This window comes from Gorilla gorilla, chromosome 2, assembly GCF_029281585.2.
Source record: "Gorilla gorilla gorilla isolate KB3781 chromosome 2, NHGRI_mGorGor1-v2.1_pri, whole genome shotgun sequence".
Taxonomy (NCBI): domain Eukaryota; kingdom Metazoa; phylum Chordata; class Mammalia; order Primates; family Hominidae; genus Gorilla; species Gorilla gorilla.
The window spans coordinates 73,280,637-73,305,434 of record NC_086017.1 but is presented as its reverse complement, the minus strand read 5'-3'; the positions used below and the strand labels follow the sequence as shown (position 1 = coordinate 73,305,434).

The following is a 24,798-nucleotide window of genomic DNA, read 5'->3' as shown; positions in this document are numbered from 1 at the left end:
CAGCTGAATTGTGCGTCTGCAGAGCAAAGGAGCCTGACAGGAACAGTGGAACCCAACATCCATTCACCACTCACTTCCCTGGTGGCCAGGGCCTGTATGTTCACACAAGCACCTTCCCCTTACAGGAAACTGAAAACAATGCTCAGCAGGCTGGTTGAGGGCATCAAAATTTTACGGTGTTTTGACTTCCTTAGCAGAGATTGGTTGTAACTGCATATTATAATGGATGCACACTGAAGTATGCAAATAACAATTTTCCAGTCTAATGTTTTCATCTCTTCCCAGTCATAATAGATGAAGAGGATATCATCATTCCAAAGAGATAAATCTCAGCCCATTTTATATCAGTGTACAATTTAGGAAGGGCATGTTCCCATGACCTCTGTTATCAATGACTCTAGGAAGCTAGTACTCATGTCCTGGGAATAAAGTATAACTCAGCGACCTAAATTAGAGGTTAATTAATGTAAATTCACACCACTGAATTCAAGGTTTTATTTGATCTATGGCTCTTTTGGGGACAGTCTGTATCCAATTTGTTTTATCAGAGGTATGCAGACATTTTTCTTAAAATAAAAAATGAACATCTTTTCAGTGTAAATATTTATTGACTGCACACAAAGTAGGAGGCATTGTGTAGGTACTGAGTGTATGTGTATTTATTTATGTATATAGCAAGAAATGAATAGGCAAATAAAAATAAAATTGTGATAAAGGAAATTAAGGTACAAGCAGGTACAATGGTAGAGAATAACAGTGGGGTCTTCTCAGATAAGGTGAACAAGGAAGGCTTCTTTGAGGAAGGGACTCTCTGGCCCAAAAGACAGAAAAGGAGCTAGTCTTGAAAAGAGTTAGACATAGACGAATGCAGTCTCAGACAGAAAATTCTGTGAAGGGCAAGAACTTGACAGGCTTGGGGAAAGGAAAGGAAGCTACTGTGGCTGCAGTGGGCAAGAGAAAGCATAGCATGAGATGAGGCTTGAGGCAAGACCCGGTGGGTCTTCCTAAGGATTCTGGATATTTGTTATTTCTTTATAAGTCACTCTTTGGTAATTATTAATAATAAAATACTCATAATCAAAAGAACAACTAATGTTTGGGGAGCATTTACTATGTTCCAGGTCCTGAAGAAAGTGCTTTACATCCATAATCTCAAACGATCTCCCCAACATACCTGCAAGATGGGTATTATCCCTGTTCTACAGCTGGGGAAACTGAGGTTCATAGCATGGTAACTTCTGTAACATCACATGCAGAATAAGTGGTAAAGCAAGGAATTGAGCCCAGGACCACCTCTCTTGAGTTCTTAGCCAAATCCAGAGACACCCTTCTTATCTTGAACTTCATCCATAAATTGAAGTAAAGACAAGCAGAGCCTGGCATAGGGTGAGAACTTGGAGGGACCTGGATTTCTTTGGATGCCACTCAGCCTCACCACTGTATTTCACAGATGCTGGGATGGGATACAAATCCCTAACAGAACCAGTGGTTTTGGGGATAGAAGTAGAAAAAATGTTTTGACACAAATTCAGAAAAAGCCCAGGACAAAGATGTAAGAAGATGTCAGACTTGCTCGAGTAAAAGGAGGCAGCTGCTGCTTGACTTTGATTCATTTATGTGTTTACGTTTCCTGGAAAGAACTGGTAGACAAATGCCAGAGGGAGTAGGAGGAGCTGGGTAATGTAGAATGTGCTTCATAGGAAGTGGATCTCTTTAATGATGATGATTATTATAATGTTCTCATTTCTTAATGCTACCAGTCTAGTGAAACATTAGAAATGAAACAACAAACCCATTTATCATGTACTATGAGAATTTCTGCCTGGGTACGGCATTAGGATGTAAGGTTTAAAAAGCATCTAAAGTCTATGCTCCTTTTAGGGTATTTTCTAGAAATCATGGGAATAGTCTTATTTGAGATGTGCCCAATGTCAGCCCATGGTACCTCCCTCTGTTCCATCACCAAAGTAAAAAAAAAACAAACCTAAGAGTCATCCTGCATGTCTCTTTCCATCATCTCATTCAGTAAGTTACCTAGCTTTGTTAGTTCCACATTCACAATATTGATTATATCTGGGTACATCTCTGTATTTGCCTGCTAGTGCCTTAGTTCAGGCCACTATCATCACTTGCCCAGAGTGGTGGTCTTGTCAGCTGTACCTGCCTCCAGCCTTGCCCCCAAACATCTATATCCATGCTGCCACAAGGGCTGTCTTTCCAGAATACAAGTCTGACTGTGTCGCCTCCTTTTCCCCACTTTTCACCAGTCAGTAGTCCTCCATTGCCTGCCAGATAGATTCTAAGTTCCTTAGCATGGCATTCAAGGCTTTCGGTCTTCAAGTCCTTGCTTTCCCCTCTAGCCTCCTCTCTCATTGTCTTTGCAAATAGCAAATTACTTGCAATATTGCCTTCCAAACCAATCTTGGCTATTTTTTTTTTTTTTTTTTTGTCTACCAACCCTCACCTATGCTGTTGTCTTTGCCTGGATTATGTTCTCCGTCTTTGGGTTTTAAGACTCAGTTCAAGTGCTAAAAACCAAAGAGGCTTTCTGGCTTCAATGAGGTTATAGTTTGATGGAGGAGAGAGACATTGATTAAGTAATCAGCAAAATAATTTGAGTTGCCCAAAGGATGTACAGAAATGAATGAAGGGCAGTCAGGGTGAGAAGAGTGTTCTGGTGGAAATTACGGTATATGTAAAGACTCTGTGGGAGGATGGATCATGGTGTACTTGAGGAACTGGGCTGGATAAAGCAGTGATGTAAGGGGCATTACAGGAAGATATAATCTGGAGAGACAGTCAATGGCTAGATGCTGCAGGGTTTTATGGATCTGCTAAGGATATGACCTTTAATCTAACAACAATGCAAATTTACTCAAATGTGTTAAGCAGGATGAGCAGACTTGAATTCAGAAATGACCTCTCTGGTTGCTATGTGGAGAATAGCTTGGAGGAAGGTGTGAGTGGGCAGAAGAGTAGAAAACAGTGAGAACTTTCATGGGATGTTGCAGTCATCTGAGACAGAGAGAGAAGTGAGAGTGGAGATGAAGAGAAGTAGACAGATTGATGGAAATTGTGGAGGGAAAATGGACAGGATTTAGTGCTGAACTGGATGACAGTGGATGTGGGAGGTGTCAAAGATGACTTTGCTGAATGACGGATGGCAGCATTTTCCTCTGTCTTGGTGTAATAGAAATCGTTTTGTCGGTATTAAGAGACTACAGAGTCTGTGTAAAGAATGTGAATCAGTTCAGAGTTTAGGGACCCATATTCCTTTTCGGGGCCCCTAAATATTGAACTTGATGAATCACATAGCTTTTCTGCTTCTTAAAATGATAGGAAAAATCATCTTCACAAAGGGGATGATTAAATGAAATTTGAGATTTAATTCAACCAAATAAGTTTTTGTTGAATATCTATTTTGCCCATACCCTGTCCAGTGAGTCCTGGATAATCTAAAATGAAGATGTGATGTGTTTATTCTCAAGGAGGCCAAACTTTGCTGCAGGAGCCAATGCTAGTGCCCAGGAATATTGGGATAATTTAGGGTGAAACATAATCACATGGCAAAATATGTAGTGCTGCTTAATTACCTAACAGAACAGGAAGGAGACAAATCTCTGTGACTATTGCCTTTGGCTCTGTGCAGAAGGAAACGTGGTCTGAGTTATGGAGGTGGGTCAGAGTTTAAAAGTCAAAAAGGATGGAGAAAAACATAGTGTGAATAAAGGCATAGAAGCAATTATAGAGTGTTTGAGGCCAGTGAAATGTCTCATTTCACTGAGGTATGAAAATCCAAATTGGTGAATAGTGGGAGTAAATCTGGACAGGTAATTTGGGCCAAATCAGGTAGTGTATCTGGCAGAGAAGGTTGAATTTGTCATAGTGAATCAGTGGAAAGTTTTGGAGCAGAAAAGAGAAGAGATAGGTGAGATTAATTGGGAGGGGGTGTGCTGGAAGTCTTGAATGAAAGAACAATGAGAGACAAAGAGATCAAGGAGAAACTTAAGTGACGGGAGAGGAGAGATAGAGAGATACTTCAGAAGGATTCTCATAGCATTTGGTGGTTTTGGCTATAAAGAAAGTAGGGAGAGGAGAGTGTAACATGAATACAGGACTTTCACTTAAGAGCCTGGGAAGATGACACTTTTTACTGACAGAAATAGGCTACAAGGAAAGAGAGACAATAGTTAGGCCTGTTTTGAAGAGGTTGAAACTCAGGTAAGATTGAGATAATCAGGTGAGTGTGCTCTGGCAGTAAGGTAAGAAGATTGGACTCATAGAGATGATGATTGAGTGCTAGACAGATTGTAAAAATAATTGTAATACTTTGGAGCAACTCCTGCCAAGAAGTGGAATCTATTTCCTCAACTCTTGAATCTGGGATGGGCTTGTGACTTGCTTTGACCAACAGAATGTGCAAGTGGCATTCTCTGAGTTCCAAGCCTAAGCTGTAAGAGATCTTGCAGTTTGCTTGCTTGCTTAGAACCTGGTGATTGCCATGAGAACAAGCCCAGGCTAGTTCATTTGCTGACAGGTAAGGGGTCCAATTATCCTTATTTTTCTAATCAATACATAGCTAATCCTTAGAAAGAACAACCACTTTATTAATCAGAGAATCACCATAGATACATGAGTGGGCCCAGTCAAGATCAGCAGACATGCTACCCAGCTAAGCTCAGGCCAAATTGCTGACCCACAGAATCATGAGTTAGATAAATAATGTAGTTTTAAGCCATTAGATTTTGGGTTGTGTTGTTATGCAGCAAAAGCTAACTGATACATACACTCCGAGAGAGAGTGTCAAGATAGTGAAGCAGAGAAGAGTGCCATGAAAGTAAACTACATAAATTCAAGGAGGAATTAATTTTGCTAGCAGATTTCTGAGACTTTATTAAATGCAACAATTTAATTACCTTATCATATATCAAAAGCAAAGTTTAGTGCCCAAGATACCCAGATTTTAATAATAGGTGAATGAATAACTAGGATTAGGAAGACAAGGTAAGAATAAAATTAAATGAGAATCTGGGAAAGAGATTAATTCAAAAGAAGAGGGTTAGAAAATTCTATCATTTCAGTAAACAAAGGCAAAAAGAGTAAATCAGTATCAAATTTATCATGTCTGAGTTATCAGTAATATCCAAAGCATCACCCAAGATTAAGGTAATCATGTAGTCTTACAATTCTAAGGCATGAGCTCAGACAAAGCAGTAGGGTCTTCTCCCTTCCTGGACCAAAGTTTGCTAAATATTCAATGTGTCTACAATCTGGTTTGAGCTCTGTGGGTCTGTATAATTTTTCAGGTGACCTTCTCCCTCTTTTGTAGGTAATACAAATTAGAATTTTTCTCCACTGAGACTTCTGATCTTTCACTAAGTACACAAATTTAATTTTCTTAAACTGCAGTTCTTTTCACTTTTTCCTGTTATCTAAATAATAAAATCAGTTAGGTGTTGCAGCACTTGAAGATCTCTTCAATCTTATTTTGATCTAATTTATTTCAGCAGATGCAAGACAAATCCTGAAGAGCTCATTAAAATGAACCTTCTGTACTTCTCAGTGCTAATGCTTATTGGTGAGACATAAATATCCTAGAAAGTTCTAGGGGAAAAACAGTGACATCTTAAGACCGTAAGGAATAAAAAATAAAAAATAAAAAAAGGATCATTATAAGTGGAAATCTAAATTCAATAGAATGGCATGACTAGAATAAAAAATATCAGCTGTCTGGAATTGAAAACTGTCCTTGTGGGAGGGGTAGTCAGAGTTTACTCAAAGAGAAAGCACTGAAGAGTTCATCAGGAAGTTAATTCTTATCTTGCGAGAAGGAAAACAAGAGGATTTTAAGTATGCATCATGGCGCCAGATAACTTCCCGAGAGGTACTTCAAGGCAAGCTACAAAAGGCATTCTTAGCTTGGAAGGTGATAGCCCCACTTAGGGAGAAACAGGCAAAGCTTATGACTATATACAGCGACTTCTTACCACTCAGCTAGGCCACCCACAAGACAGCCCAGGTCAGAGGCCCCGCTGCAAAGAGGAGAGCTTCTCTGGACCCACCAACTCTGACAGAAAATAAAAGGCAGTTTTTGTTGGTGTATTCGTGTTTGGTCCTCATTTGAAGTGGAACACTTCAGTTATCCCAGGATGGATTTGAGGATGAGGACTTAAAGGCATCGGAGTGGGGAGAAAACAAAAAACAATGAGAAACTAGCCAGGATGAAGAGTGGGTTCACCAGGAGGATGGGACAAGCGGCAAGACCTCAGGGAAAGAGGCATGATCATGAATCAGATCTGCTCCTTTCCAAAGAGTTTGTGCAGTGGTTAAGAGCATGGATGGTGGGTTTGAGCTCACCTGGGAGTAAAGTTTACACCATCACTTCCTAGTTCCACACTCTTAAACAAATTTCTAAACCCATCAAGCCTTCTGTTTCCTTCTTTGTAAAATGAGAGGGTGATCCCCTGTCTCACGGGGCTGTTGTGAGAATTCAATGATTAAATTTATTTAACATAGTCTAGCTTGTGCCTGAAGGGCTCAAAAAAATGGAAACTGTAATTCTTACCCCTCCCATCCCATTCCCATATCCTTGTGACCAATTTCATCATATTATTTACTCTTCACCCAGCAAGTTGGCCTGGAGAGGCTTAAAGGTACTGATGCAACAGAATGCTCCTTGCTCGGAGTGTGAATTCTAAATGATTGTCAATTATTCAACAAATACTTAAGGGCCTACACTATGCCAAATACCATGTATTAGACACTAGGGAGGTGATATGATTTGGCTGTGTCCCCACCCAAATCTCATCTTGAATTCCCACAAGTTGTGGGAAGGACCCAGTGGGAAGTAATTGAATCATGGAGATAAGTCTTTCCCCTGCTGTTCTTGTGATAGTGAATAAATCTCACGATATCTGATGGTTTTAAAAAGAGGAATTCCCCTGCACGAGCTCTCTCTCTCTTTGCCTGCTGCCATCCATCTAAGATGTGACTTGCTACCCCTTGCCTTCTGCCATGATTGTGAGGCCTCCCCAGCCATGTGGAACTGTAAGTCCATTAAACCTCTTTCTTTTGCAAATTGCCAAGTCTTGTGGAAGGTCTTTATCAGCAGTGTGAAAATTGACTAATATAGGAAGAAAAGAAGGGCCTTGATATTGGAGGTCTGCTTTGGAATAAACTTAACGGGAACAGGATAAAGCAGTTGACATTTGACTTTGAGAACATCTGAAGATCCACACACACACACACACACACACACACACACACACACACACACACACACACACACCAAACATGACTATGTACAGAAGCAAAATCAGAGAGGGAAATTGGGGACTTTTTTTAGGCTTATTTAACTAATAATCTTCAACCATACTTGTCAACAAAGTTGACCCATTTCTGGGTGAACATCTGCCCTGTCAGAACTTTGGAGCCACATACATTAGGAAATGATCTGTACTACCACTTTAGCTATTTGTATCACTATCAAGGATGGCCGAACATCCTAGGGTGTTTCTTATTCTTTCCCAAATTTCATACTCCAAACATAGTTGGGGGAAAAAATGTAGCAGCATGTGTGTGAAAGAAGCAAAGGCATGGCAAATTATGATAGTTTAAAATGTCATTATTTCACTATAGAAATAATTCCAAGTAGAGTTTGAACAGTGTAATGTGAATTTTAACCTCAATAAGACTGGAAAATTAATCAGGCCATTCTAGAGTCCAGGGATGGACACTGCTCTCTTGAAGCCCAGTGGTATTCTAATTGTCCTATAAGAGTTATAATAATTAGAAATGATATTTTTGTCTCCTTTAACATATTGGCTCAAATATTTCAATTATTAAGTAATAGCATTGTTTGTGGACCAGAGAGAATAAGGAGAGAGGTAACATTTTCAAGGTACCTATTGGACACTTAGCTGGTAGAATTCACTAAACTATAACGTCAAATTAGGGCCAGTAAGAATAAAATTATTCCTAAATTAAAATCAGAAAGTATTAAAAAAGATCTTATTTGGATTGAATGTTTAAACTTTCCATTATAAAACTTAAGTAAAGTTGAGTTTGGAAAATTCCATTATAACCTAATAGGTTTTCCACATATAAGTCTAACATTTTCTTGAAGCTGATGCTCCATGGCTCATAAATTCCATTTGCCTTTATATCATTTATTTTGTTTTTATCCTCAACACCTTCATATTTAGGCAATGGTAATAGTTTAAACCTACAATAACCTCAACCATTCCCCACCATGCAGAATAATCACATCACATCACATCACATCACACAGAGATCTCTGCCACCCCAGAGCCCTCACCTTTGTTTTATGGGAGGTTTTCAAGGGATTGACAAATAAGTAGAGATCCTGTGGTAAAGTCCAAGTTGAATTTGGAGAATGAGGACCTTTGTCTGTGTCTCCCACATCCCTATTAACCAGTGGTAAAATTCTGATCCATTGGAAATGGCCTTCCTGAGCCATAGTTTCTCTCCCTTAATGGAAAACTCAATATGCAATTCACCTGTTTGTTTCATGGGGCTATTGTTAGTATCACATAAAATAACGAATGATTTTGTTAAGTATTAAGGGTCATAAACCTGCAATAGTTACACATTCTCTGGGAAGCAGAAGAAGTGGTATTGGTTGGTCAACAAGCTTTGAATCAGTTTAAAATTTTCAAACACTGAGTTTCATTTAAAAGAAAACCTAGGGAGAAAATTGGAAAACTCACAAAGGTAAACATAGTTATTTCCAAAATTTTTCTGTAAGTTTCTTCTGATAAATTTACTGTTTAATTCAATTATTAAAATATGTATTTGAAAGAATAGCCCATCCCCTTTACCTGATTTGTATTTTTCTATAGCTCTTATTCTATCTAACATTTTCTGTCCCTCATTTCACCCCTCCATATAGCATATAACACTACTGCATTCCCAGTGTCTGGGCAAGCTCCTGGTACTTAGTAGACTATTAATAAACATTTATTGAATGAATAAATTAATTAATGAAGTAACAAGAACTGTATGCTAAATTAAACATTACTTCAAAAGTTATTCTAAATAGGTTTCTATTTACTGCAATAATGATTATATCATGATAATACAGATAATTTAAAAGTAACTTTTTGTGAAATCTCTTTATGTTGAATAACCAATAATAATAGTTGTGATTTATTTATTGTAGTACTGTGTACCACATACTTATTTACGTTATAAAGAACCTCAAAAGAGCTCCTCTCTTTCCTGAATGGTGAGAATTTGCTCCTCTTTTAACAGACGAGAAAACGGAGGCTCAAAAATGTAAGTCACTCAAAAGTCACACAGGTAGTGGGTAACGGGAGCAAGGATTTGAACTTCAAGTTTGGGTGGATCCAAAGTACCCATTCCAGTGTCAGTTCCTCCCAAAAGGAGATTAATCAAATGTGAAGTTTAAATGTCATTTAATGTTTGTCTGATAATGACTTTATTGCATCCTTATCCCAGATAAACACCTTGGGAGAGATATTCAATTCTCATCTAACAGCCATTTTCTCTTGGTGTTTGAAGACATTATGACACCCTATTTTTGGCATTTATTGCCATTCTGACAAGTCTACTTTTAATATGAACATCGTTTTTAATAAACTCCCCAGATGATTTTCATGTAGGTGGTCCTTGGACTACTTAGTGAGAAACTGATTCCAGAGGTAAAAAAGAGTCTCTGAGTTTCTGTGGAATCTTCCTCCCCAGGCTCTTCTGTTGGGGGGTTCCTGACTCCTCTGTGAAGAGAGCTGAGGTCATTTCCACTGAAAAGGCAAAGAAAATCTGGGCAGGTCAAACAACTGGTCGGTTAGCATCACAACCAGGGCTGGAAGCCTATTCTTTTAACTTGTGCTAGATCTGAGCTTCTCCAACATAAGTGTGTATGCAAATCATCTGGAGATCATTAAAATGTAGATTCCAATACTCAATAGGTCGGGGTGGAACCTGAGACTCTGCATTTTTAACAAGCTCCCAGGTGATGCCCACGCTGCTGGTCTTCAGCTCACCCTTTGAACAGGAAGCTGTTACATGGAAATATGCTTAAAGGTTAAGGATTCAACACTCCCAGTACATACAAAGTTCCATTTTATTTCAAGAATGATTATTGTGGCTCTAATTCAGATACACATAAAAAGATCCATTTTTTTCCTCCATTTTACCAGTATTTACCGGGACATAAACTGTATGAGGAATATTTAATGTCAACTTTTCACAGGTTAACACAGTGGGTAAGAGCCTAGACTTGGGGTCAAACGCACCTAAGCTATACTCTCAGAGTCACCATATACACAATGTGTGGCTTTGGACTAGTGGCTCAGGCTCTCTACGTCTCATTTTCCCCATGCTTAAAATAATGATAGTGATCTTTCATGGTGCTGTTGTGAAGGTCCAAGTCCTATGTATGAGGTGTAGAGCATGGTGCCTGGTAAACAGAAAGTGCTACATAAATGTCATCTATGCAAACTCTTAGCATCTTGTCCTGGTATATCATCCTCATTCCAATATTCACAAATTTACTAATGGAGTCTATGCCCTTCAGGTTTTATGGACACTAATCCTCTCCTCTTTTAACTTCCTCAAAGCATAGTTACGAGGCTTAAATGAATTAATATGCATAAAACACTTGGATCCGTGCCTGTCACATAATTAGTACCCAAGATGGCTTAGCTTTTATTTTTAGCACTTACTATAATGATAATTAAATCACTTTTGAGGGATTTTTAAATTGCCTGTCCCCCCGACTAGATTGCAAGTCTTACGTGAGACCATGTTTGTTTTAGTTACCTCCGTATCCCAAATCTTAACATAATACCCGGCACCCAGTGGCTGCTCAGTATTACATAGAATGCACAAATGAATGAACATATGAACAAATGAATGAGTGAGCAAATAAGAAAACATTCTTGCCTTTTTGAAGAGATCCAGAGAAAAAATGTTTGAGAAACACTTTCTTTGAGTGTGAAGGCAGTGGGAGAAAGAGAAAAAAATTATATCAGGGAACTGGTCTGGGGGAGGAAGAAAGGAGGGTGTCTTCCAAATGCCTCAGAAGTTGAGGAGTTTATAAATACCACTCAGAGTGAAGAGGTGAGCTGAGGGAAGGAGTCTGGGAGAGGAATGCCAGCAGATAATGGTCTTTGAAAAAAATTTGAGCTAACCGAGTTTTCTGATCAAATGTATTAGGAGATGCTTTGAGGTAAATAAAGCATGAGAAATGAGAAACCCTTGAATATCCTATAGTGGGGGCTAATGAGAAACCCAGAGCAGGCAAAGAGAGGCTTTCTCTGAGCATCTGTACTTGGGGAGAAAATTATGACTTGTCAATTCCCCTGAGGAGCTTCCAGGATCATGTGGAGAGGGGAGAGGGTTGAAGTCACAGTATTAGAAACTGATGGGCAGGGTCCAGGTCCTGTAAATCCGTGCCACCTCTGCCCTGACTCCACAACAAATGGGTAATGGCAAGACTGATGGGGGTAAAAGGGTCTTAAGAAAGTGGAAAGGAAAATTCAGGGGCATTACTAAGATGAGCTAATCATAGGGAATGGCTTTATACATATTGCATTTGGTTTTATTATAGTTATTCTTCAGTGATGATTCTCTCTTCCTGCAATTTATAATAAGGCATAAATCTCCCCTTGAGATGGAATGACCCAGCAAAGCATTTCCAGACTACTTTAAACCCATCCCATAACTGCAGTGATTTTCCTGGTAGACTGGGGAAATGGTTCCCCTAACCTCAAGCACTCATCGAGGGCATGGAATGAAAACTGATAGCAAAATGGACTTTGACTTACAGAGGAAGAAAATAACAATGCTGTTGTCCAGGCCTGCACAGTTTCAACAGTACTTTCCTATTTCATCTATGACAGCAATCTTCTTCATAACTCTGGGAAGGTACTCATTATTACTCATAATGGTACTCATTATTTCCATTTTGCAGATGAAGATACGAAGGCCCCAAGATGGCAGATGAATTGTCTAAGGCCATGCATACCCCTATATCACAGAGCCGGGATTTGGACCTATTTCCTCTCTTTGCAAGTTTGAGTGCTCTGAGGCAATGCAGGTAGAAGATAGTTTTCTTTTTGGGAATGCTGCCAGAGCAATAGACTTGAAAGGCCTTTTATCTTGGCAAATGTGCCAAGGGTCTCGATAATTACAGATACCTTTTAACAGCTCATCAAAAGATCAAGGATATGGGCCCACAAACAGTGTGAGCCCTATCTCCTGGCAAAGCCCTGCATCTATCCAAGCTCAGGAGCATGTGTGACAAGCCCACTGCAAACCACCACCTGCCTTTTATGTGTTTTTCATGTCTACCAGTCTTCTAAGAGCCACCTAGGAGTACATGCTCTGCATCCTTTAGTGAGGCTGAAAGTGGCTAAAATAACCCCCAAAGATGTTTGGGTACGTCCAGTTGAAAAACCAGGAACCTGTCTCAGGTACCTAGACATCTGCTTATAACCCAAAACACATACATTTCTGATTTGAGCCAGATCCATATGCCAGTCTTCCTCTGTTTAAAATGGTTCTTCAGCTCACTAGGCTGGAAGGACATTGAGCTCTTCTGTTATCTTCCTTTTGTACCAAATTCACCATAGAGCTTGGGCAATGCAACTCATCTCTTGGGGCTTCAGTTTTCTGACTTAAATAAATTAAGTTTTAATGGTGTAGAGTCACCAGCAAGAGATCAGATAGTTTGAAGGTGTTATCTGCTTCCTGCTTGGATGCTGACTCACACACCTGATCCATCCGACTTCAAAACCAGCACTCTCTCTACTGTGGTAGGCTGATCTCTAGGGCTTCTTGCAGCTTTTGCAATAATCACTCTACATTCCCTGAACTACTGGGGAGACTCTAAGAATGTATGTGGGCAGTCCAAAACCACTCAGCTAATAAATGCTGAGTAAGAAAGCCAAGCCTGTAGACCTCAAATTCCCTAACTACTGCTGTGCTGCCCTTATTGAACTGCTTCAGAGAGAAAAAGTATGCTTTAACTCTACTTACCTTTTTCCCCATGAAATAGTATAATTGTGTAGAAAAACACTGGTTTTTAAGCCAGGACATGTGAGTGTGAATCCAGGTTCTATCCTTTATTAGCTGTAAGAATTTGGGCTTGTAACCATCTAAATGTCCATTTATTCACTTGTTGAAGGTGATAATATTTTAATATTGTCTTACTAGTAGACTGCTAGAATCAAATGAGATAATGTAAGCTACACAAATGTGGTAAAGTGTTATGCAAAGGTAAGGGATAGTAATAGTAAAAGGACTTAGAGATGCCTTACTTGTCTTTGTTGGCAAATGGCACTAGCATATTCGGGGAAAGCAACTTAAAAACCCTAGGGTAAACTGTGCAGCAGAGTATCTGAAAGAAAGAAAAGTGGAAATATGGTGGGAGGATTTGGTCAAAGGTGGTGGCAATTACTGCGTTTCCTGTACTGTTCTCAGCCAGGGGCAATCTGGCAATGTCTGGTGGTAATTTTGGTTGTCACAACCTGGGGGTTGGGTGGGGAGATTGCTACTGACACATAGTGGGTAGAAGGCAGGGATGCTGCTTAACATCTTATAATACATAAAACAGCCCCCTAACAATGATGAATTATCTGCACCAGAATGTTAATAGTACCAAGTTTGAGAAATCCTGGTCTATTAGAAGTTCCATGAATTCAGGAACTAGTGTATCTTGTTTATTTCTGTGCCTTAGCATCTAGTAGTGTACTTGGCTTAAAGAGGGTACCCAATATATAAATGTATTGAATAGATAGATGAGTGAATGAATACCCACAAAAAACCAGATAATGCAAGTTAGATCTATTTCAGATTGCCAGGGAAAATCATAGTTTCTTTAGGCACCTTCTCTGTTTATTCTTTATCTTCTTTACTTTTCTTTCCTTTCAAAGCTTTTTTCCCTTCTTTCCTCTCCCAGTACTGTCCAAGAATGAGAATGGCCTATCAAATCTGAGAATGCCTAGAAGCAATAAATAATGCTTATAAGACGCACACACTGCAAAATCTTTTCCAGCTCCCTGCTTCCTACCACTCCATTTCAGCAGACAATAATCACATCAGTAAATAAGTGGATTCACTCTTGTTCCTTCACTGAGTGTGAACATATAGGACCAAAAGCACACATTTCCTGCAAATGCCTTACTAGAACAGTTCAATTATGCTTTAAAGAAAACACATCCTGGGCCATGAAATAGAAACTCAGTTTAGGTGAGAAAATGGAAAAATGAAGGCATTTAGTTCTGGGAATGCAGAAATTATATATATTTGTTCATCATTATCTCCCATGCCTAGCATGGTGCCTGGCACATGGTAGGCATCCTTAAATATTTATTAAATAAAAAAATAAGTGACATCCACATTCCAGACTTTTTCTAAAATCTTCCCCCAATTAAAAAAAAATTGTTTTTCCTCTGCCATTCAATTTCATATGAAGGTGGTTTGAATGTCACCGGTTTTGGAAAATCTTATCCATTTTCCTCCCTCATGGAGATCTAAAGCCAGATAAAGATGTGTGGGTTCAACATTGAGAAGTGAATGTCAATATGGTGACTTAAGAAGTCCTTGCAATAATAATTCATATTTGACACATATATTCTGAAAGCCATATTTTACCAGAAATAAAATGAGCCCAAAATATTTGTTATATCTTTGCCAGTAAGTCTACATTGAGACAAGGTGTGGTAATTTGGGAGGATTTAAAGATTGTGTAAGGTTAGGAATGATGGCTCAGGCCTGTAATCCCAGCACTTTGGGAGGCCGAGGCAGGAGGATCACCTGAGGTTATCAATTCAAGACCAGCCCGGCCAACATGGTGAAACCCCACTTCTACTAATAATACAAAAATTAGCTGAGCATGGTGGCACGTGCCTGTAGTCCTAGCTACTCAGGAGGCTGAGGCAGGACAATCACTCGAACCCGGGAGGCTGAGGTTGCAGTGGGCTGAGATTGCACCACTGCACTCCAGCCTGGGAGACAGAATGAGACTCCATCTCAAAAATAAATAAATAAATAAATAAATAAATAAATATTCTGTAAGCAAGGCTAAATAAGTCCCCTGGGGAATACCAGTAGAAACCTTTTATGCCCAACACATCATTTACTCCAAAAGAAAATAATGACATGATCATCCACTTAGATTGGCCAACTCAAAGCTCCATGGTAAACTGATTGCCTGTGTTGTGAGTAAGCTTTCTAGAAACTATAAGAAAACATGTTTGGAGTTGCCCCTGAACAATTTTCCATTAGTACTTTTGGCTAGAATTTGTGTTAAAAAAAAAAAAAAAAAGATCGCAGTAAAATATATTAATTATGCAGATCCATTAGTCTGCAGAGTGGAGAGACTGAGGTGTTTCCATTTTCAAACCCTGAATCTTTGAACATTTAAAGACACACTGATGACCAAGAGCCTCTTCTAGAAGATTTAGTGCTTCATGTGCTGATTTCAGGCTCAAAATATTCACTGACTTATTTTATTACACAAGCATGTAACAGGACCACCAGCTCTATTTGTACACCAGCCTAGAATGTTTAACGAAAAATGCAAGATTAGTCCAAAACTAATTATGTGTTAACACCAGCTGCTTTCTCCATACTTAATAAATAATTTTTAAGTGCTTAATGATCAATATGTTTAAGTACACACATCTGTAGCCAAAGAAAGGGCAGGTTGAAACATAGGCAAGATGGAGTACAATCCTCAGTACTATTGATTTGGAATTTAGTCACCCCTCTGAAGAAAGCAGTGTCTTCTAGCTAGGGACTGAAATATGATATACTTTATAAACTTGCCTATAAGATTAGTTTTTAGGGATAGTCTATATTTGATGAACACTGTGGTTGAGCACGATGTATTTTATTAAAGTAAAAGTTTTCGTTTGATGGCTGTTAGTATATTTAGAACTCTCATAAATGCTGTTGGAAAAAGCAAATTGATTTGGATTTATTTATCAGTATTGGCTCTAATACCACACCTTCTGATTAAACCACCCAATTATGACCTTTTTTTTAAGAACAAGAGAAAGACATAATCCAGAATTGAGGAGTTAACCAAGCTTGCCTCTGACAAAAATGACTATCATTTTGGAAATGTATTTTATTGTGTACTGCACTCTGAACTTTTTTTAACTAACTGGGTGCCTAACCAAGAGTAGCTCAAAAGCTGTTGCTTATTAGACACAGCAGATCACACCAAGAACTCAATATTGTGTTAACCACTTCAAAACTTGACTCTTAGTTCTTCCCATTTGTGGTGGGTGGTTTTTGTTTGCTTGTTAGCGGTTTTTTGTTTGTTTGTTTTTAAGATCCCTCTGAGTTTGGGTAAATTTAGCAAAGGTGTTGTGAGCTAGGTTCTATCTTCTAGCAACATTTTCATCACTCATAATCCTTTCTCATAATGCAGCATTTTACAGGCTCACTTTATGACTAGAATGCCCTGCTTCTCATCCAGAAGCTGCCACTTGAGGAGAAATTTCAACCTTATTGATTCTATGTCAGTTGCATTTTCCCCCTATAAAATCCATCTGAATTTTATTGGCTCAAGTGGATTTAAAATGGGGAGCTCACTGCTCAGGTGCAAAGGAATGCATTTGGGGACTCTGAATTTCGTCTTTGTCACGCTTCTCAGCATGCTTATTGACAGCTGTGTTCCTTTTTAAATTACCCAGGTGAGATAGACACTTTGCAATATTCAACCTGAAGTGCTACCTCAGCCCTTTCCAGCTAGCCAAAGAATAGAAATTAAAAAAAAAAAAAAAAAAAATCATGGTGGGAGTGAGTAAAGGGAAGGTGAGAATTTTGTAAAGCTCTCCAAAAATGATTCCGTTGGAATTGCTTTTTATATTTTGCACCAATGACGAACCAGCTGCCTTGAGATATTGATATTTCTAAGCTATCATCGCATCTTTATTTTGACTATGTCCAAAAGACTGAAGGTCAAAGGAATTGATTTACTTTGATCAATTAAAAGAACTACTACCTTGATTTATCCACTTTTGCATAAATTTTACCTTAGGTGGGCTCATTTAGTCACACTCATATCTTTGTATCTGCTCAAGTTGAGTGGAAATAAAACACATATTCTTCAGTTTCAAAGACATACTTAGCTTGGAATCATAAAGACATAGTCTGAGAGGAAGGAGACTACCTTGTATCAGAACGGGGAAAAATAGGATGTTTAACTATGGGTCCCTGGAAATCATTTCAGTCTAGGCGTTTGTTGTAGATTGTACCAATGACAGATGGGAGGTAGGAAGAGCAGGACTCTGGAATGAGCCTGCCTGGTTCCGAGACTCATCCTGCTCACTATGTTTCCTCAAGTAAGTTACATACTTGTCCTATGTCTCCATTTTCTCATCTGTAAAATGGAGAGGTAATGTTATGGCCCTCATAGAGTGCTTGTCAAGATTAAAGGGGATAAGCCATGTAAAATGCTTAGCACAGTGCCAGGCATATAGGATGTACTTACTAAATGGAAATGACTCTTGCATTCTTCATTATGCTAAAAAGAAGAGAGGAGCTCATTATGAAATTTTAAAAATCCCTTTATTGTTTTCCCCCAAATGACAAAAGTCTTTAATGCTTGGAAGAGATTAAGACAGATTTTCTGGTTATGATATTATGGACCTTTCAGAAGTGATACTTGTAAAAACTGTGCACATTGGCTCTAACTCCAACTAAGGATCCCAACCTTTTAAAGATACAGATGCCTTTTTGTTCTTCCTTTGTGGGCCTGAGTATGCTTGGAGCCCTAACACTTCTGTAAACTAACAGACTGGAGGAAAAGGCATAACTTTCACATGCAGAATGCATGCTGCCACCTCAAGTTTCATTAATTTATATTACTGAATAGCTTCAGATGATGATAAGCTCTGTCTATAGCAAATGACTTCACATACAACCTGTTACAGCCATGAAAGGAGAATGATTATATAAAATATATTATATAAAATATTAAGGGATGTTGAGGGATTGGACGTGCCTGTGTTGGGGAGGGGAAGAGGTGATGTTCCATGCTGATGAGTTTACTTAGCAGTAATTGGCAACAGCCCAAGGATAAAAGTTTTGTTTGTGTTTTGTTTTTTTTTTTCAACAAATTATCTGCTAAGATACACTTGGCTCCAGCTAAGGTTTGTCATCTGAGACTGACACTAGGCACATGCTTATTGGGACCAGTAACAAAGCAATATAATAACTTGGGTGGGTTTGGGGGATTAGTGTATTTTTGAGGCTGAGTTAGGTTGATCAAAATTCAGTCTGTTTGTCAAAATGAGTAGCTTCATTGGAGTGTGCAGCGTGTGTGAGTCGTGGCACGTCCAAAAGGGAGTAGATATGAAGGTTAGTGCACTCCCAGACAGGCATTCTGAGCTGTCATAAGACTACTTCAACATCTGAAAAATTGCTATTCTGAAAAAAATCTATGCCTACGAGCCCTAGGCCTGCATGATATTCCCAACTTTACTCTCGAAATCTCTGAAAAATGTATAGTCAGACCTCCTCTTGCTTCACATGCCACGGTGCCTTTAACTTTCATCACAAATCTATTCTCCAGCTCATTTCACCATGAAAAAGACTATGCAGATTTGTTGATTGTGTAACAAAAAGAGAAGATTAAAGCATCAGTTTGTTTCCATTAAAGCAATTATTTAATCATCTTCTCATCCCTGTCTAGAATAATTATATTAAAAGACTTTTCCCCAGACTTCTGAATTAACAATGAAGAATTCAGAGCATCTTTTACTCTCGAACAAAAAGAACGCAGCTAACCAGGTAATGCATTTAAAAATCATTTCCAGCAATGGTGACCGGACAGTCATTTTGCAGTAGTTAAATTTAATAACAGCAACTTTTCTCCTGATTAGCTTCACATATAGAAACACAGGAGCCCGGACTGGGCATCTGACAGATGGTGGCAGAAATACACAGTGCAAAGAAAGACGAAAGAGAAGCAACAGCCACTTGTGATTATAGCTTTTCATGGCATGCTAGGACTTCATTTAGTGATCTGAATACTTTTTCTAAATTCAGTCCTTTTAAAGGTGCATGCATCCAATCGCAGGGGAAACTCATTCATTCGACATACTGCTATAAGACCTTATAAAACAAGCACCTTTCAGCACAACATATAATATTTGGTAGCTGTATATGGAGTTTAAGTAATTTTCACTCTGACACTGACAAAGAAACTTTAATTAAAATGGTAAGCTTACAGCACAATGAATGTATTTAGGATATTAAACACTCCAAGGAAGGAGGGGTAGGGTAGAATGACATTACAGTTTTATAAAGCAAATATAAGTTTGCTTAAATAGTTTCCTTACTATGTTCAAAGAAACCCAGCACATACTTTAACAGCTAAAGTAAGCATTTCAGTATCAACACAGCCTCTTTGGTTTAAACATACAAATTACAAGAAAGCAAAGTCAAGAAAAATAGAGATTATTACTAAAGACTTAAAAACTGATACTTGGAAAGAAAAGTGTACAATCCAAATGTGCTTATGGAGACACATACATGCACACACATATCCCCACAGCCAGCTGTAAATCAAGATAGCTGTAAACTTACCGGAGCAAATATCACCATACACATTTACAAAAGAATTGATAATCCAACTTCCCTCTCCTGAAAGAAAATAGAGGTTGTCTCATGCTAAAAATAAAGCTTCTCTGTCCACAGCACCAGCCACTTGTTCCTCTTTTTATGAAGCAAAGGAGGAGAAGAAGAAAATCAATGCAGAGGGAAAGTGAGATGTTATACCAATCAGATAGCAGCTTCAGCCTCATTTGCAGAGAGATGGCAAAACGGTCATATTATTAGACGGTGACAACCCACAGCTGAGTACAGGAACCTGATACTCCCCTCTGGTGAACGCTGTCTGCTTGGTGGGGAGGTGGCTGCCACCATGGTGAGCTCCCACACTTGGCTTTTGGCTCACAACTGGAAGTGCAGGACTGCTTTGCACGAGCAGGCTGCATCACCAACAGAGGCACCATCTCCCCTTTACTCTGCCAGCCCCCTCCTCCTGCAAGCACAGTGCTTAAAAACAAACTAGGAGATTTTTTTAAAGCCAGAATTTTGTGTTTTAAGGGTATGGGGAAAAATGGTGGTTTTATAAAATCTTATGAATAGATTTGCATAGATTAAGTAAATGTTGATATGTTTGTTAAATAAATTGCCCTCATTTTAATGTAAATGCATAGCTGTTATGCATAATCCCCATTTGGGAAATTCGTACACTGCCCATAAATAATCATTAAGGTGATGTACTGGAAGACAGGCTTTTAAGGCTCTGGCAACTGTAGAAGGGACAGATTACAACTTGGTTGCTCACTCATCACAGGAGTGTTACTTAAAGACGTCTCCTGCAAAATCTCAAAATTAAAATGGTTTCAGAGGCTTAAGTGCGATATGGATCTGCTTTCTTCTTCAAATAAACCTCTGTAGGAAGGAGTTCAGCTCGACTACTTCGAAGGGCCGAAATCATAGCACCTTGACGCAATGTGTGTTGGGGGCATTTGTATCAAATTCTTGGAGAGGCTGCCACAGGTGACATGTGCTCACACTGGCATCCTGGACAATGTTTCCCCAAGGCAGATACCACAGCACAGGGAGAGGAAGTCTGTGTGCCTCTCCTTCCCGCCCCCTACTTTGGGTCCCCACTCAGTGCGGGAATGTTGAAATGCACGTAGGCTGGCCACATTTTTTATACGTATTAATTTGTTGTTAATTTGGAGTCGTCCAAAGTCTTTTTTTTGAGGTCCCTCTCTCTGTCTCTCTCTCTCGCTTTCCTTCCTATCTCTGTCTCTTTGTATCTCTGTCTGTCTCCTTCTCTCTCTCTCTTTCATGCGTGCACACACACACACACACACACACACACTATCACTGCCATATCATAGCCACCACCATCATCTCTCTTACTCCCTTTCTTCCTTTTCTTATACACACAGTAACAACTTGGTGGATAGGGGGAGGTTGGGGGACCAAACCAACCAACCAAAAAACCATAATGAGGAGTCAGGCAACTTGGGTTCTAGTCCTGGTCTCCCACTTACTAGTCATGTGGCCTGCGCCTGAGCCTTGGTTTCCCCTTTGTAAAATGGCTACACTTATGCCTCACAGAGCTGTGAGTGGGAAGGTGTGGGAAAGAAATGAACAATGGGCAAGGCAGTGCTTTCACCTACACTACACACCTGCAAACTGGGCTCAGGGAGTCCAGCTCCCTCTCTCCTCCATCTCTTTCGATCCGCTTGTTGCCTATGCCTGAGCTTTTGGGGTGCTTACCGATTCTTCAAACTGTATATGCCCCATGGCCCCTTTGAAATTCTGATAGGAACCTTTTCCTCCCTGCTCCCCTGTGGCCACCCCTCACCTGCTTATTGACAAATCTCTGCACTTCAATGAGAGAAGTTACTCAGGGGAGTAAATTAAGCAAGTGAACACATCTGAAGCAGGGAAAAAAAGGCTTAGAATCACCCGGCATTTAAGTGAGCACTCAGTAAACATTTACAGAATAAATAAATGAAGGATTGACTGAAAGAATAGTGTCCCTGTGCTGAAGGCCACAGTTCCTCCAGGTGGCTGATAAGGGGCAGAGTCAGAGTAGGGTCAAAGAGGCAGCAGTTTCCAGCAATGCACCTGTAGGGTAGAACCATACTTAATTGTTTCTTCACGGAGGCCAGTGAGTAATTCTCATTGGCTCTGAATATTAAGAGCCCCATTGCAAGTAAAAGGAACAAAGTTCTGTCTTCTACATAATAATAGTGAAGATTTCTTAAATATTTACTCCTTGCCAGGTACTATTCTAAGTGGGTGTTTTTGGTATATCATTTTATTTGAGCCTTACAAAACTACGAGTTACAATTTTTATTCCAGGGTATAGGTGAAAAAACCAAGACCCAAAGAGTTAAGTAACTTATCTGAAAGTACAGAGTCAATACCTGGTAAAGCTAAAATTTGAGCCTAATTGTATGCCATTGTCTAAGCTATTAACCACTCTGCTTTGGATGCAACGTGATGGCACTTATACTTTTATTTATTCAGTGTACAGGGTATGACAAATCCACATTTGGATGCATGGACCCTGCAGTAACTTCTCGGCTGTCCCCATTATGCAGATTTGCACCAGAGATTGGAACTTGCTGGTGTAGCATGAAATCCACGCTCAGGCCCTGCTGGTTTCTGTAAGGCCTTGGGCACTTTAACATTTGGGAAGATAGGAGGTATGAGGCTCAGTCTTGGGTTTCCTAGCGGTTTGCTCTGTGACCCTGGGTGTGTCCCAGAATTTGTCCACGTCTCTGTTTTTCTCAAGTTTAAATTGAAGGGTTTCTACTGAATTATCTCTAAAGGGCTTTCTGGGTCAACTTTCACTAAATAAGGTTCTAAGGCTAAGAGGCAGATTCTAATCTGCTGGTTGGGTTAGCTCTTTCTGCCTCGTATTTTTTTCCAGATAGAGCATTAACATTTTCTAACTCTCCCCTGCTACCACCCTTCTGTCACCTCTCTGTGGACCACTGCAACAGGCTCCCTTTAGGTCTCACTGCTTTCACTCTTACCCCTAGAAATCTCTATTACCCATGTTGAGCCATTTAAAGCATAAATTAGATCATATCACTCATCTGAGAAAAGTTCTTCAATAGTTGTCCAGTAAGTTTACAGTAAGTAGAACCCAAACCCTTTCCCATGCATTTAAAGTGTTATGCAGTCTACCTCTCATCTATCTTTTTGTTTTATTTAATTTCAACCCTCTCCTTTCCTACTCTTCAGCCACACTCACCTTCCATGCCTTTGCACTAGCTATTCTGCCTGTTTGGAACATTCTTTCCTCAGATCTTTTCCTGCCCTCTCTTCCTTTGCCATTCACTTGTTAGTTCTACTTTCTGTTTCTTAAAGGGTCTTTCTTCCCCAACCACCTAACCTAAAAACATCTTCCACTTTCTCCAGTAATTCCTCTTTTTAATTTTTGCACTTTATTGCCTGATACCTTCTTGCTTATTTATTTGTTCATTTATTATTGAATATCTCCGTTTACTAAGACATCCACAAAAGCAGGAAACTTGTTTGTTTTGCTTAATACCATATCCTTGGTGTTTCAGAGAGTACCTGCCACATAGTAGGTGTTCAATAAAGATTTGGTGGATAAATGAATGAATGATGAAATCAGTGAATCAACATGAGAACAATTTAGGTTTGAGATGGTGGTAAAGAAACCTAATTTTTTCAAAGGAGGTTAGCCTTGAAACACAGAACAGATGAATAAGGGCAATTGATTCATTCATAATAGCAGATACAGATTATTTTTACCTCTTCATTCAAAGAACATTCTGGAAGGGTTGCAAATTTCAGTGTCATATTGATTTAATTGGAAGCCATGTAAAAGATGGTGGAAAGCTCCTTTTGTAAACTATATTGATCAGTTGTTTTTTTAGAAGCTTGGGTTCCCAGGGTTTTGCTCAGCTAGGCCCACATAGAGTAGCTGATTTTTTGATACTTGCCCATATATTTGTCATTAGAGAAATAATCTTGTCAGCTAGCCACTTAGACTGTCCTAACCTTCCAATTTATCAGATAGCTCAGACAGTCGGCTACCACTCTCTATCATAGAATTGGAACTGACAAAAATAAAGTGATATGCCAATATTTGATAGTTCTTGTTTGAAAAGTGATATTCACATTGTTGCTACTGCCTTTAAAATAACATTTATCCATTATTAGATTATCAGAAATAGAAGTACAATGTTTTCTAAGTCAAGTATTTATAGAGAAGGTTAAGTAGATTAAAATAATCTGTGATTCTCTAAAAACCTCATTAGCAATGCTAATTTCTAATTTGGTCAGAGCTTCAACTGTGATCTTTCAGTTGAGCAATGGCCTTCAGACAACTTCAAAAGAATTTTTTTTTTCCTCTGAATGGAAAAGCTTCTCTCCCCTTTGGTGGACACACCTTCTGGTAAATGCAACAGTTCCTTTGCCTTATAGCTTCTATTTCTAAACATCTGGCCTCTCAAAAGGGGTCCTTTCAGGCCTGTCTGCTGGCCAGTGGGAGGCCTAGCTTTCTAAGCATTTAGCAAACACAGAGAGGAAAATCCAGAGCCAGAAGATTTCTTCATTGCAGTAGGAGAAAGGAGGTAATCAAAGATAAGGCTACTTTGGCCATACTAATAAATGACCAAGAGAGTTAGCCAAGCCTCTTCCATTTTGCTTCAGGAACAATTTCAGCTCTTTCAAGCTATAGCAGCAGTGAGAGCACTTACATCCAATTCACTTATGGAACAACCTTGAAATCTTTAATGGTACCTTCCTTTCTCTGACTGAGCACAGCTCCTAGCATGGGTAAAATGCAATTTATTGTGATGTGAGCAGGTATATAGAATCAGAGCAGAACTTTCTAGGCCTCTTATCTTTTATTTTCCTTGTAAGAGAAAGTTGTTTTCTCCAACACTGTCTCTATTCTTTTTCAAATACTAACGAGATAAAATAATATTAATATCACTTGAAGATTTATTAGATCATTAGTTTTCCTAAGTGGGCTTCAAATCTGTCTGAAAGAATTCTACACTGAAGCTGGGAGGCACAGTAGCTCAGGCCTGTGGTACTGGAGCATAAGGTAGGCAAGGCCGGGAGTTCGAGACCAGCCTAGGCAACATAGCAAGCACTCATCTATATGACAATAAAACATAATTTTATTAAAAAATTTCTACACTGAAGCTGAAAGTAGAGGGAAAAGTTTGTGGATGCAAGAAAAGCTAAGGAATATAGTGGAACAAGATTGAGAAA

General features: G+C 39.2%; 1 protein-coding gene across 2 annotated transcripts in view; it reads right to left on the bottom strand.

Moving 5' to 3' along the window:
* The window catches only part of SYNPR (synaptoporin), a 338,589-nt gene that overhangs the window by 153,237 nt on the left and 160,554 nt on the right, over nt 1-24,798 (bottom strand). Inside the window, exon 1 of one of the 2 annotated variants that reach the window (XM_004035839.5) lies at nt 19,591-19,957. The exons of the other annotated variant lie outside the window; for it this stretch is intronic. Within the exon in view, the coding sequence (XP_004035887.3) occupies nt 19,591-19,614 (24 nt within the window). The 5' untranslated portion in view covers nt 19,615-19,957. Of the gene's footprint in view, nt 1-19,590; nt 19,958-24,798 lie in introns of those variants that run through there. 2 annotated transcript variants of the gene reach the window in all.